Source organism: Phycodurus eques, chromosome 2, assembly GCF_024500275.1.
Source record: "Phycodurus eques isolate BA_2022a chromosome 2, UOR_Pequ_1.1, whole genome shotgun sequence".
Classification (NCBI taxonomy): domain Eukaryota; kingdom Metazoa; phylum Chordata; class Actinopteri; order Syngnathiformes; family Syngnathidae; genus Phycodurus; species Phycodurus eques.
Window position 1 is genome coordinate 39,099,430 of NC_084526.1, and position 15,201 is coordinate 39,114,630.

Consider the following 15,201-nt stretch of genomic DNA (forward strand, 5'->3'; position numbering starts at 1 on the left):
ACGGCTGACAGTCACCTTTCGGGTTTTCAATAAACACTTGATGATTGACAATGTCTTGTCATCTTTGCGGCACCTGAGTAGACGCTGTATGTGCTTCAAGTGTACGTATGCATCGAATGTATGTGTGCAATGTATCTATGTATGCTATATGTAATATAATGAGTAATTACTATTTGTTATAAACTGTTTAACTTTCAATTTGAAAGCTGTAAGTTTAAGGATAATGGCTACATCGGAATTTGTCATGTTGTTTTCCTGTCAGTTTACTCCTCCCTGTTTTTTCCAGCTTCTTGTGTCATAGTAAACTGGGTGGAGTGATCTCCTCTGTCGCCAGACCAGAAAGACACCAGATAGTTCCTTGAACACTACCGATTGCTATACCACATCCTGCTTCGCTCCTGTGGTTTTACCATTCTCCTTAGATGTTTTTAGTTGTTTTCCTAGTTCTGAGATCTTACCGTCTTCAGCTTTGGCATCTTCCTGAGAACCCGCCTCGCTTTAAACTTCTATTTCTTCCTTGTGTACACTTCTTGTCACAGTACTTGTGTTAGCTTTTGCTTCACCTTTTTTTTTTTTTTTTTTTTTTTTTTTTTTTTCAGGGATCGTCACAGACTCTTTTTACTATTTGTCAGTGGTGCTCTGCGTTAGTCTTTTCGTTTGTTGCTTTGTTTGGTACCGAGACTTTGTTAAATTACTCCAATGGGATCCGACCAGTTGCAAATAGTTGCAGAACTTTTGATTTGAAGGCTGATAACATCACACTGAAAGTCAGCGTAGACGCAGAAGCGCTGAAGGCTATTTCACTGAGCTTTGTCACACAAAAAAAAAAAAGTTAAGTCGTTGCCTTTTTCATTCATGCCAGTTTGGTATCTTCAAGATCTTTATGGAGTATTTTTAAATTTCACTTGAATTTCTTAGCATACAGGTATTTACCTGTATGCTTGTCTGCAGTCACGCCTAAGGACACAACATCCACATGGAGACTTTGAGACAGCGTTCGAGATTCGGGAGAAAAAAAGAGGATGTGAAACTGGGGAAAAGCGAGTCCCTACTGTTCAAAAAGGAAGACCATGCTAGTCTTAGGACAGGTGGGTTTCCTGATGGATGTGATGTCATCGTATAACTAGCTTGTGGTTATTGTTGTTTTTCACTCCAATGTAAAGTCATTCTTCTTGCTCCATACAGAAGTGCTGAGATTTGCAGTGTTTTCTGTGATTTTCCGTGTCATCAACTGTTTCCTGGTTCAGAGTAGCTTCATTCCAGATGAGTACTGGCAGTCAGTGGAGGTCGCCCATCACATGGCCTTCAAATATCCTTTCAACGCAATTCATTTTTACACAAGCGGTCCATGCATTTTCTATTGCGCTTGTCCTTATTAGGGTTGCAGGTGTGTGGACTCCCAGTTGATTTTGGTCTAGAGCAGTGGTTCTCAAAATTACTACACCACGGTCGTGTGGTGTAGAGACAAAGGTTGGACCCAAATGCAGAGAAGCAGGGAGGCAAGCAGGACTGCAGGATGCACACAAAAAATAGATATATTTTTAAAACAAAAAGTCAAAGAAAGCACATGAAACACAAACATTAAATTAACAATAATAAATTCCAAAACACAAGGTTCAAAGTAACAAAAAAAACACTGTGAAACAAAACACTCATCACTGCAAACTTCAGGGAAACTTGACGTGTTGTAAAATGAAAGGAAAAGCAACAGCATTGAATCAACACAGACAGAAAGAAAGCAGGAAACTAAATACAAACTAATTGATGAAAAAACGAGGAACACCTGGATGAGACACGAGTGGTTGGAGGGAGCTGATTGGTAGACACAAGGAACAGGGCTGACGAGAACAGGTGGAGACGAAAACCTTACGATTTGACCAGACATGAACAACAGACATAGGGAAACAAGATATAACATGAGACAAAACTAAACATTCAAAACAATGCTAAAGTCCACAAACTAATATCATGACAAACAAAGTATAACCTCAAAATATACTAGGCTTTCATCTAACACCATCATGACCAGCAGTGGGCCTCAGTGTTAATGAAAAACGAGACAAAAATTTTATTCCTAAAAGGTATAAAATGACCATGACCATAGGTGAGGGTAGGGACGTAGATCGACCGGTAAATCGAGAGCTTCACCTTTCGGCTTAGCTCCTTCGATACAAAGTCTGCATCACTGCAGATGCTGCACCGATCCGCCTCTCGATCTCCCGTTCCATTCTTCCCTCACTCGTGATCAAGACCCCAAGATACTTGAACTCCTCCACTTGGGGCAGGATCTCATCCCCGACCTGGAGAAGGCAAGCCACCCTTTTCCGACTGAGGACCATGGTCTCAGATTTGGAGGTGCTGATTCTCATCCCAGCCGCTTCACACTCGGCTGCGAACTGCTCCAATGAGAGCAATGAGACCACCACGAGGAGACCCCGGGGATGACCCAGGACACGCTGGAGAGACTACATCCTTCGGCTGGCCTGGGAACACCTCGGGATCCCCCCGGAAGAGATGGATGAAGTGGCTGGGGAAAGGGAAGTCTGGGCTAAAGCTACAGCCCCCGTGACCCGACCTCGGATAAGCGGTAGAAGATGAATGGATGGATGGATGGTATAAAGTATTTAATTTTCTTGTACCCCTCCTTGAGCCATCACCTTATCGTGGTGGAGGGGTTTGTGTTTCCCAATGATCCTAGGAGCTAAGTTTTCTGGGGCTTTATGCCTCTGGCAGGGTCACCCATGGCAAACAGGTCCTAGGTGAGGGACCAGACAAAGCACTGCTCAAAGACCACTTATGATGACGACAAAAAATGGACTCAGGTTTCCCTTGCCCGGACGCGGGTCACCGGGGCCCTCCTCTGGAGCCAGGCCTGGAGGTGGGGCTGGAAGGCGAGCGCCTGGTGGTCGGGCCTGCACCCATGGGGCCTGGCCGGGCACAGCCCGAAAGGGTAACATGGGTCCCCCTTCCCATGGGCTCACCATGTGTGGAGGAGCCATAGGGGTCGGGTGCAGTGTGAGCTGGGCGGTAGCCGACGGCGGGGACCTTGGTGATCCGATCCCCGGCTACAGAAGCTGACCCTAGGGATGTGGAATGTCACCTCTCTGGCAGGGAAGGAGCCCAAGCTGGTGTGTGAGGTCGGGAAGGTCCGACTAGGTATAGTCGGACAGGCCTCCACGCACGGCTTGGGCTCTGGTACAAGTCCTGTCAAGAGGAGTTGGACTCTCTTCCACTCTGGAGTTGCCCATGGTGAGAGGCGCTGAGCAGGTGTGGGTATACTTATTGCTCCCCGGCTCGGCGCCTGTACGTTGGGGTTCACCCCGGTGGACGGGAGGGTAGCCTCCCTCCGCCTTCAGGTGGGGGGACGGGTCCTGACTGTTGTTTGTGCCTATGCACCAAACAGCAGTTCAGAGTACCCACCCTTTTTGGAGTCGTTGGAGTAGGTGCTGGAGAGCGCTCCCGCTGGGGTCTCCATCGTTCTGCTGGGGGACTTCAATGCTCATGTGTGCAATGACATTGAGACTTGGAAGGGCGTGATTGGGAGGAACGGCCCCCTCGATCAGAACCCGAGAAGTGTTCTGTTATTGGACTTCTGTGCTCATCACGGATTGTCCATAACGAACACCATGTTAAAGCATAAGGGTGTCCACACGTGGACTTGGCACCAGGATATCCTAGGTCGCACTACGATGATCGACTTTGTGGTCGTGTCATCAGACTGAAGAGAGGGGCGGAGCTGTCAACTGATCACCACCTGGTGGTGAGTTGGCTCCGATGGTGGGGGAAGATGACGGTCTGACCTGGCAGGCCCAAACATATTGTGAGTGTCTGCTGGGAACATCTGGCGGAATCCCCTGTCAGAAGGAGTTTCAACTCCCACCTCCAATAGAACGTTGCTCATGTTCCGGGGGAGGCGGGGGACATCGAGTCCGAGTGGACCATGTTCCGCGCCTCCATTGCTGAGGCGGCCAACCGGAGCTGTGGCTGTAAGGTGGTTGGTGCCAGTCGTGGCGGCAATCCCCGAACCCGTTGGTGGACAACAACGGTGAGGGATGCCGTCAAGCTGAAGAAGGAGTCCTATCGGGCCTTTTTGGCCTGTGGGACTCCTGAGGCAGCTGATGGGTACCGGCTGGCCAAGCGGAATGCAGCTTTGGTTGTCGCTGAAGCAAAAACTCAGGCATGGGAGGAGTTTGGTGAGGCCATGAAGAAAGACTTCCGGATAGGTTCGAGGAAATTCTGGTCCACCATCCGGCGTCTCAGGAGGGGGAAGCAGTGCACCATCAACGCTGTGTATAGTGGGGATGGGGCGCTGCTGACCTCGACTCGGGACGTTGGGGAGAATACTTCGAAGACCTCCTCAATTCCACCGACACGCCTTCCCATGAGGGAGCAGAGTCTGGGGTCTCTGAGGCGGGCTCTCCTATCTCTGGGGTTGAGGTCACCGAGGTGGTTAAAAAGCTCCTCAGTGGCAAGGCCCCGGGGGTGGATGAGATTTGCCCGGAGTTCCTAAAGGCTCTGGATGTTGTGGGGCTGTCCTGGTTGACACGCCTCTGCAACATCTTGGGGACAGTGCCTCTGGATTGGAAGTCTGGGGTGGTGGTCCCCCTTTTTAAGAAGGGGGATCGGAGGGTGTGTTCCAACTACAGGGGGATCACACTACTCAGCCTCCCTGGTCTATTCAGGGGTGATGGAGAGGAGGGTCCATCGGGAAATCGAATCTCAGATTCAGGAGGAGCAGCGTGGTTTTTGTCCTGGCCGTGGAACAGTGGACCAGCTCTACACCCTCGGCAGGGTCCTCGAGGGTGCATGGGAGTTTGCCCAATCAGTCTAGATATGTTTTTTTGACTTGGAGAAGGCGTTCAACCGTGTCCCTTGGGGGGTCCTGTGGGGGGTGCTTCAGATGTATGGGGTACCGAACCCCCTGATACGGGCTGTTCGGTCCCTGTACGACCGGAGTCAGAGCTGAGTGTGTATCTTCGCAGCTGAGTGTGTATCTTGGGGTCTTGAGTGTGTATCTTGGGGTCTTGTTGGGTATCTTGGGGCCTATCTTGGGGTCTTGTTCACGAGTGAGGGAAGAATGGAACGGGAGATCGACAGGCGGATCGGTGCAGCGTCTGCAGTGATGTAGACTTTGTATCGATCCGTTGTGGTAAAGAAGGAGCTAAGCTGAAAGGCGAAGCTCTCGATTTACCGGTCGATCAACGTTCCTACCCTCACCTATGGTAACGAGCTGGGGGTCGTGACCGAAGTAACAAGATCCCGGATACAAGCGACCAAAATGAGTTTCCTCCGCAGGGTGTCCGGGCTCTCCCCTAGAGATAGGGTGAGAAGCTCGGTCATCCGGGAGGATCTCAGAGTAGAGCCGCTGCTCCTCCACATCGAGAGGAGCCAGATGAGGTGGCTGGGGCATCTGATTTGGATGCCTCCCTGGTGATGTGTTCCGGGCACGTCCCACCGAGAGGAGACCCCGGGGACGACCCAGGACACGCTGGAGAGACTACGTCCTTCGGCTGGCCTGGGAACGCCTCGGGATCCCCCCGGAAGAGCTGGATGAAGTGGATGGGGAGAGGGAAGTCTGGGCGTCCCTGCTAAAGCTACTGCCCCCGCGACCCGACCTCGGATAAGCGGTAGAAAATGGATGGATGGATGAATTTTCTTGTAACCCACAATAACATGCAGTTTCAATATTAAATTTGCACTTACTGTATATGTAGGAAAGTAAAAAAATACTTAAGGATTTGATTAAACTGTATTTGACATGTAAATTGAATAAAAATTGGATCTCAATGTTTAAAAACAAATTGTACTAATTACAATTAAACCAGCCAGATTTGTTTATTTTTATTACGTTTTAAAACCTTAACAGTGTGACTTATGGCCATCTAACGTGGGAATGGAAGGAGGGCATAAGAGGCTTCACCTATCCTCTCTTCTTTGCGGCCATCTATAAAATACTACACTGGATACACTGTGACTCTGTGTATCTTCTGGAAAGTGTCTTTTTTTTTGTCTTTACTTTCAGCCATATTTTGGTCAGCTGTGATTTGTTACTCAAATTAGTTTTCCCTGCAGATTTGGCTGCCCCGACAACTTCAAGCACTCATCACAGCGTTTGCAGATTTCAAATTCTTCTTCTTCCTCAGAGAACTGGAAGATCGAGACGTCGCGAAATGGACGGTAACGATACATGTTTCTGTCTTGGGTGAATGTCAGTTCCATCGCATGTTGGTTGTGTTCTCGTGTGTGCAGTTCTTCTGCCATCTGTGCTCGTGGTACACATGGTATAGTTGCAGCAGAACGCTGACCAACAGCGTGGAGACCACCATCACTAGCCTGGCTCTGTGCTACTTCCCCCTGCCAGCATCCAAAACACACAGCAGGTCCCCTAAACGTCGTAAACATCTCGATATATATGTGCCATGGATTCCTGGCTGACACCTTATTCGTGTTGTTCCCCCCCAAGCAAAAAATATTTGAGCCTCGTTGCATTAGCGATCATTGTTCGCCCGACGGCCCTGATTGTCTGGCTTCCGCTGTTGATCCACCATTTCTGGCAGGATGAAAACAAACTGAGACTCGTGGTTCATGACTACATTCCCATTGGGTTCGTTGTGTTTCATATATGTACACAGCTTCTGACTTCTGTTTTGTTTTGTCTTTTTGGAGGTAAAAATGTTTTTGTCTCCTCTCTAGGGCTTCAGCCGTTGTGATTTCAACCATAATCGACCGCATCTTCTATGAAAAGGTGAAACATACATACTCACTGAACACTTCCTTAAGTACACTTACACAATCGTATGACAATGAAACCTAAGATTTTCCCTTGGATTTCATGTTTATTGAAGCTTTTCTGATGTCGCCACAAAACAGGACATGCTTTCAGTTTATCAAAGAGCTATTTGGGCTACGTTACACCTCGGCCTATGAAAATTAGGACATGTGTAGTACCCCCAATGCGAACAATTTGCATTTTTGTGCGGCCACAGTTACAGTGCAGGAGTCCAGACTGCCCTTAAATGGTAGCATTTTGCCCCTTATCTAGTATTTACATAAGTAGTATGTATGTATACTACTATTACTATATGATACCCTATAAAGTAGAAATACTACAATAACACCTAACCTACGGCCCGGGGGCCATTTGCCGTCCCTCGTCCTTTTTTGTGCTGCACATAACTGGGGTTTTTCATCTAAAGACATTGAATATGGAAATTGATCAAAATCCTTTTATATCATACCTTTGTAATTTCGTCACACTCTGTTGCCATTGCCACACAGACAAATTTGTTTTGTCAGAATCAGAATCAGAATCATCTTTCTTTGCCAAGTATGTCCAAAACACACAAGGAATTTGTCTCCGGTAGTTGGAGCCGCTCTAGTACAACAGACAGTCAATTTACAGAACACTTTGGAGACATAAAGACATTGACAAAAAACAATTGTGCAAAAAGACGCAGAGTCCTCTAGCACTTAGAGCAGTTCGAATGACTAATATTGCAATAGTCCGGTGCAATGAACATTGTGCAAAGGGCGCTGAGACTTCAAGGAGTGTATGCGGTTTAAAGTGACGAGTAGTGCGATCATCTGGGACAATGATGGTTGTGCAAATGTTACAGATACTCCTCAATCAGTGTGCAAATGGAGCAGATGCTACTCTGGCATGGGTGGCCAGTATATGCAAATAGTGCAGCATGGCGAGACAACTACAGTGAGTGCACGAGTAATACATAATTGGCCCCACAGAAATGTGACAACGAACTCAAGTCAAAAACTTTCCAGCTTGTTGTAATGGAATTATAGGTTAGGTGTTTAAGAAGTTGATCGCAAGAGGGAAGAAGCTGTTGGAATGTCTACTAGTTCTAGTTTGCGTTGATCGGTAGCGCCTACCTGAGGGAAGGAGCTGGAAGAGCTGGTGACCGGGGTGCAGACGGTCCGAGAGGATTTTGCACGCCCTTGTCTTAGTTCTGGCAGCGTGCAAGTCCTCAATGGTGGGTAGGGGGGTACCGACAATCCTTTCAGCAGTTTTGATTGTCCGCTGCAGTCGGAGTTTGTCCTTTTTTGTAGCAGCACCAAACCAGACTGTGATGGAAGAACACAGGACTGATTCGATGACCGCTGTGTAGAACTGTCTCAGCAGCTCCGGTGGCAGGCCGTGCTTTCTCAGAAGCCGCAGGAAGTACATCCTCTGCTGGGTCTTTTTGAGGACGGAGTTGATGTTGGTCGCCCACTTCAGGTCCTGAGAGATTGTAATTCCCAGGAACTTGAAGGTCTCGACGGTTGACACAGGGCAGCTGGACAGCGTGAGGGGCAGCTGTGGCGAAGGATGCCTCCTGAAGTCCACGATCATCTCTACAGTCTTGAGCGTGTTCAGCTCCAGGTTGTGTCGGCCACACCACAGCTCCAGCCGCTCCGCTTCATGTCGATATGCAGACTCGTCACCGTCCTTGATGAGGCCGATGACAGTGGTGTCATCTGCAAACTTCAGGAGCTTGACAGTCGGGTTCGCTGAGGTGCAGTCGTTCGTGTAGAGAGAGAAGAGCAGCGGAGAGAGGACACAACCTTGGGGCGCCCCAGTGCTGATGCTGCGTGTGGATGAGGTGGCCTCCCCCAGCCTGACCTGCTGTGTCCTGCCCGTCAGAAAGCTGTAAATCCACTGGCAGATGGCAGGTGAGACGCTGAGCTGGAGAAGCTTGGTTGAAAGGAGTTCAGGGATGATGGTGTTGAACGCTGAGCTGAAGTCCACGAACAGGATCCTCGCGTAGGTCCCTGCACTGTTGAGGTGTTCTAGGATGAAGTGCAGTCCCATGTTGACTGCATCATCCGCAGACCTGTTCGCTTGGTAGGCAAACTGCAGGGGGTCCAGCAGGGGACCTGTGACACTCTTGAGGTGGTTCAAAGGACTTCATGACCACAGATGTCAAAAGCGACAGGCCTGTAGTCATTCAGACCAGAGATTGCAGGTTTCTCAGGGACTGGAATGATGGTGGAGCGTTTGAAACAGGATGGAACTTCGCACATTTCCAAAGATCTGTTGAAGATCTGAGTGAAGACTGGAGCGAGCTGGTCCGCGCAGACTTTGAGGCAGGATGGGGACACATGGTCCGGTCCTGCCGCTTTGTTAATCTTCTGTTGTTTGAAGATGCGTCTCACATCCTGTTCATGGATGGTTAACGCAGAAGTCAGAGGTGTGGTTGTGGTCGCGGGTGCGGCCGGGTGGGTGTGTGGAGTGAAACTGTCCTTTGCAAATCTGCAGTAGAAGGTATTCAAGTCGTTGGCTAGTGGGCTATTGTTCTCCGCTTGGGGGGATCGTCGCTTGTAATTAGTCAGCGATTGGAATGCATGCCAGACTGATTTTGAGTCATTCGCGCTAAACTGTCATGCAGTTCTCATGTTCTCGCTCTTCAAGTTTGCTAAAGTGTGACACCTGTAAATTTTCCAAACGTGTCGATTTGCCTGCCAGTAACCCAACCCACAGCTCTAGTTATGATTATGACCAAATGTGTATATTTACATCCCCTTTTATCTGTGTAGCCCACCCTTCCTGCCTGGGTGGAGTACCCAATCATATTGCAGCAGGGCGTCTCCTGTCTAGAACTCAAGTGAGATTTAGAATAAAACCAGCAACATGATTCAGTTAGCAAGCGGACAGTGTACTTTTTAACAAATATATTTCGCATTTTTGAAAGTTATATTTCACTATGACAGTAGTGTACAAGCTTGACAACATCCAACTAAACACATATGATGAAAAGCCACAGTTTCAGCCTCATTTGAAAAAAGACAAAATACTGGTTGTAATGTGACTGAAAACTTCAACGCAACGCAAGGCAATACAGCTGTATTTACCTTTCATACACAAGATAACTAAAAATTCTATATGATTAAATGCATTTAAAAACAACGCAAGACATGTAAAAACAAATACAGTACAGAAATACATCCATTTGCCATACTGTGTATACAGAAATACAAGTTACTAAAATTACAAAAAGGACGTACCCGGTTTGAACCAGGACATGTGGCAGGCACATTTCTTTACTTCAACCACCCAATACCAACACGCTATTAAAATTACCAGTCTTCATTTTTGCTGCATTTAATAGAAGGTCACTGTTAATATTGTTATGTAGCAGTTGATGTTTTTTTTCTAGCTATGAATCTATTTAGGTCATGTACATGTGATAACATTAAAATCAAGGTGCTACTGAATAGCTTTCTGACAGTGGAATCCCATTAACATTACTACTTCTCTTAGGGCTCAGAGACCGCGGAGCTATGAGACGAGTTCACATATTGGTATACAAAATATTCACAAAACTCAACTGCTATTGATGTGTTTGACATTTCAAATAAAGGTTCGAAGACTACAGTCCATCTTTGGTATTTATGGCGCAATAGGATGCTGGTTTACTCCAGAAAAAATGCTTACTCTATGAGTGATGCTTTTTCAATTCAAAATGAGTTGTCTTCCGCCAGAAATTAGGGTTACAATGTGTTTATTTTACAATTCCAATCCATTTCTCTTTGGCATAACATTTAAATATCATTTACTGTATCAGATTTGACAGTTAAGACTTTCCTAAAAAGTGTGATGTGGGAATGAAATTGTGTTAAAATGTACAAAAATAAAGTGAAATTTATCTTGGGTGTCTGGGAGCTTCGCAGCCTCTGATCCCAGAATCGCCTCTGCTGTAATCATATACTTTATTACGGTAATGGTTAAAAACCCAAAACTATCAAGTGGCAAAAAGGTAAGGAAAAATAGAGTATGCGAGTCAAGAGATTGGTTTTAAGACCAGCGTCTACGTGTATGTAAATGAAAGGATGTTTTTGGTTCGTCAGTTGTTTTCTGTTGTGTAGTGGATCTTCGTGCATTTCAACTTCCTGAATGTGAACGTCTTGGACGGAGTGGCCAACTTATACGGCACACACCCCTGGCACTGGTACCTCACTCAGGGCTTCCCCGTCATAATAGGCCCCCATCTACTGTTCTTTTTTTACGGATGCTTCCTCGCTTACAAAAGGTACAGAATTCTGCTTGTGACCATTGCTTGGACCATCGGCGTATACAGGTAAAGCATCGGAATTCTCTCTCGCTCGCTCTCCCCTCAGATCTACTAATATTAATCCATCTATTAAACTCGTGGCATGTTTGAATTCTTTTCAGTTTGCTTCCTCACAAGGAGTTTAGATTCATCTACCCTGTGCTTCCCTTCTGTATGATCTTTTGTGGTAAGTCCCTGTCACAACCCTTTACAACTTTAGTCCTAATAGACTCCATGCCTGTTTTTAAATTGGCTGCTATAACAAAAAAAAAAAATAAAATAAAATTCAAATCAAAGGAAGCTTTGTTTATGTAGCACTTTTCATACAATGATATCCATCTCAAAGTGTATTATATACTATAGTTTAAATCAATCCCTTTCTCCCACTCATCCACATAGAGACATACATTCATACAGAAACACACACACACACTTACACACACGCACATGCACGCACACACACACACACACAGAGTTAAAAAATAAGAAATGCCTCCTGATGACACCACAAAGAGGAAGTATACTGTATACAAGTTGAATAGGACTGGGGCTCAAATTGATCCCTGTGGCACACCACATGCTATTTCATGGATTTCAGAGGAGCACGTACCTAGACTTACCATAAAAGTTCTGTCGGTGATGTAGAATAAGAACCATTTGCGTAAAGTGCCAGAGAGGCCAAGAAGGTGTTTAAGTCTGTTTAATAGAATATTGTGGTCTACTGTGTCAAAGGCAGCACTAAGGTCCAGCAGAATCAACAGAGTTAACTTGCAGTTATCAGCCTGCACTAATAAATAAAAATAACATGCCACTAAATTTTACGTGTATATGTGTGTGTATAAAAAGTTGTTGTACATAAAAAAAATTTACTACACTTTTGCTACACAGTTTTCTTTGTGGTAGCACAATGGGCGACTGGTTAGCACATCAGCTTCACAGTTCTGAGGACCTGAGTTCAAATCCGGCCTGGCCTTTGTGGAGTTTGCATGTTCTCCTCGTGCCTGCGTAGGGTTTCTCCGGGTACTCCGGTTTCCTCCCACATCCCAAAAGCATGCATGGTAGGTTAATTGAAAACTCTAAATTTCCCATAGATGTGTGTGAATGGTTGTTTGTTTATATGTGCCCTGCGATTGGCTGGCAACCAGTTCAGGGTGTACCTCGCCTCTCGCCCATAGTCAGCTGGGTTAGGCTCCAGCACGCCAGCGACCCTTGTGAGGAGAAGCGGTACGGAAAGTGAATGAGTGAATTCTCGTTGTGTTGTAATTAATTTAATGATGAATAATTGAACTTTTCATTTCGAACATGCAGTAGAAATAAATGAAGAAAACTTTACAATATAAGTATCCTATACGGAAATACTTTGTAGCGACTGCTGGTCTGAACAGGAGCTAGTCAATTACCTTATACAAATCCTATCCCTTTACCATTACCTAAGACAAATTATCCATCAAGAAGTATACTATACATACATACTATAACATATGCCCATATATAGGCTCACATACATTGATACATCTCCTCCACCCCCCATGCACTTACTCAGTTCTCCCCTTTATACACACTTGTACCCGGTGGGACGTGCATGGAACATCTCAACAGGGAAGCGTCCAGGGGGCATCGTAAACAGATGCCCGAGTCACCTTATCTGGCCCATATCAATGTAGAGAAGCAGCGGCTCTACGGTGAGCCCCTCCCAGATGACCGAGCTTCTCGCACTATCTCAAAGGGAGAGCCTGTGCACCCTACATAGGAAACCCGTTTCAGCTGCTTGTATCCGCAATCTTATTCTTTCGGTCATGACCCATGTGACCATTTGTGTCTGTTAACAGGGGCGTCGGTGGCCCGTATGAGAACGTGGCGAAGAGCAGCCGCTAGTTTTTTGTTAGCATCCAACCTGCTCATAGCCCTATACACAGGCCTGATTCATCAACGCGGCGCTCTGGACATCATGAGCCACGTCCACGCACTTTGCCGCAACGTCTCAGAGCCGGACATCCTCTTCGCCATGTCCTGCCACTCCACGCCTTACTACAGGTGCCAAACTGCACAATGGGATACGGTGGATCTAAAGTATCAGAGTTCTTCACTTATTCCATATTTTGTTAGGTTATAGCCCTATTATAAAGTGGAGCTTTATGGTAAAGGCTATGAATACCTACAGTGGATAAAACGTTTATACACACCTCTTCAAATGCCAGGTTTTTGTGGTTTAAGAAAACCTTTTCCACCACCTCTACAACTAAACTGAAAACAAAGATGAGGTTGCACAAGCGTGCACACCCTCTTTCATCTACATAAATGAGTGAATCTCAGCTGTTCCAGCAGGTATTTTCTTATATTACCTTTTCTGTCTGGTAGAGGCCTGAACGTTTTGTGCTAACACTGACTGCTATTTCGGACTGTTCTTTATTCCCTTCATATTGATTAAGGTGCCAATTCCATCAGAAGAAAAACAGCCCCAAAGCATAGTAGACTTTTTATATGTGCATGTCCAAGGAAATTATTCTTTTTTTTTTCTTAACACATTTTCAAAACTGAAAAATGAACGTATTCCATTTTAGAATAAGACCATAATATGACGAAATGTGGAAAAAGTGAAGCGCTCTGAATCTTTCCGGATGCGCTGTATGGAGACCTGGAACAGGCAGCTGAAGGTTTTGCCTCCCCTTGCAGCCACGTGCACTGCCCACTAAAGATGCGGTTCCTCGAGTGCCCACCCGATCTCGGCCAGGCGGACTACGTGAACGAATCGGACCGATTCAACGAGGACCCGCTTCTCTGGCTCCAAACTTCTTATCCGCGTGCACATTCACTTCCTACTCACTTGATTCTCTTTGACGTTATGGAGAAGGTAATATGTGCAGACAAATCTGTCAAGTGTCGCTTTCAAAGCAGACACGTTAGTAAATGCTGATCTATTTTTATCTTTATATTGTAGAAAATCTCAGCATTTCTGGGTGAAAACAACTACACAAAAACAACAGACATATTTAACACTCATTTTCCCGAGGGAGGACTTGGAAGAAGAATCTTTATTTATGAAAGGCCTCGACCACCACTGGAACATGTTGGCGGCCATTTCTGACTTCGTTTTTTGTTTTGTTTTGTTTTGTTTTGTTTTTTCTCAAGCTTTGTTTATTGGGTTTTACAAGTGAATACAATTGCATCAAAACATTTACAAATTGTGCAACGTTCACATTTTCTCTTTGGGAAAAGAAAAATGAAGTAAAGCAGCATATCCAAAACAGCTTCTGAAAACAATTAATACATTCTTGTCATAATAGCATTCTCGTCATGATAGAGACAGAATCCTATCTAATGGGCAGCAAGTATAATATTTGTTACAAAGTTTTACCTCAACAACATACCCACCTTCAAGTGGCGCACGGGCTTCCTCCTCTTTTGCCATCCATTCAAAACCCGCCGGCTTCATTAGTCTAGTCAAGATAGCAGCGCTATACCTGTGCGTACCTTTTTTTTTTTTCCCACGTGAGGAACCGGTACTGCCACTTCTCCTGCCAAACATCTTCCCATCAGCTGTGAGTATTTGCATGAATGATGTTGACGTTATTATTTTGTGTTTACCGATGGCAAGTAGCTTACAGTATACTTTATAGGTTTTGGGGGGTGGGCGACGCAAAAGGTGATTAGTGGGAATCAGGATCACAAGCTTTATTACGGCAAATCAATATACAAGGAAATTTGCAGATATGGACAGTCCTTTGAGTGCATATATAAAATAAAAAAATTTGAGCACAAGAAGGGAAAAGGTAAATGGACAGGCAACTAGTTTTTCAGGTGGTATTTGTGTCAAAGCTTTGAGAAGCAGTGCCTTGCTGTATGTAAACTTTAAATGGTAGTTTTATTGGGCCAAGAACACAACATCCACATGGAGACTTTGAGACAGCGTTCAATTTTTGGGAGCAAAGAGGAGGATGTAAAACTGGGGAAAAGCGAGCCCCTACTCAAAAAGGAAGCATCCAGCCAGCATCCAAAACACACAGCAGGTCCACTTAACGTCGTAAACATCTCGATATATATGTGCCATGGATTCCTGGCTGACACCTTATTCGTGTTGTTCCCTCCCAAGCAAAAAAATAGTTGAGCCTCGTTGCATTAGCGATCATTGTTCGCCCGACGGCCCTGATTGTCTGGC

General features: G+C 45.8%; 1 protein-coding gene across 1 annotated transcript; it reads left to right on the forward strand.

Annotated features, from left to right (window-relative positions):
- Window positions 1–602: 602 nt before the first annotated feature.
- LOC133399233 (GPI mannosyltransferase 3-like) lies at window positions 603–14,303 on the forward strand. The gene is made up of 13 exons (XM_061670611.1): window positions 603–831; window positions 919–1,088; window positions 1,186–1,309; window positions 5,873–5,989; window positions 6,072–6,177; window positions 6,250–6,380; window positions 6,464–6,604; window positions 6,694–6,745; window positions 10,861–11,072; window positions 11,168–11,232; window positions 12,875–13,079; window positions 13,719–13,896; window positions 13,984–14,303. Exons 2-13 carry the CDS (start codon window positions 977–979, stop codon window positions 14,128–14,130), a joined length of 1,590 nt encoding a protein of 529 aa, XP_061526595.1. The 5' UTR covers window positions 603–831; window positions 919–976; the 3' UTR covers window positions 14,131–14,303.
- The last annotated feature ends 898 nt before the right edge of the window (window positions 14,304–15,201 follow it).

Coding starts and splice junctions, on each gene's coding strand:
- LOC133399233 (XM_061670611.1), top strand. CDS start 977: ATGGAGACTTTGAGACAGCGTTCGAGATTCGGGAGAAAAAAAGAGGAT. Junction 5,990..6,071: donor TGTGACTCTGTGTATCTTCT/GGAAAGTGTCTT, acceptor GTTTTCCCTGCA/GATTTGGCTGCCCCGACAAC. Junction 6,746..10,860: donor ACCGCATCTTCTATGAAAAG/GTGAAACATACA, acceptor TCTGTTGTGTAG/TGGATCTTCGTGCATTTCAA.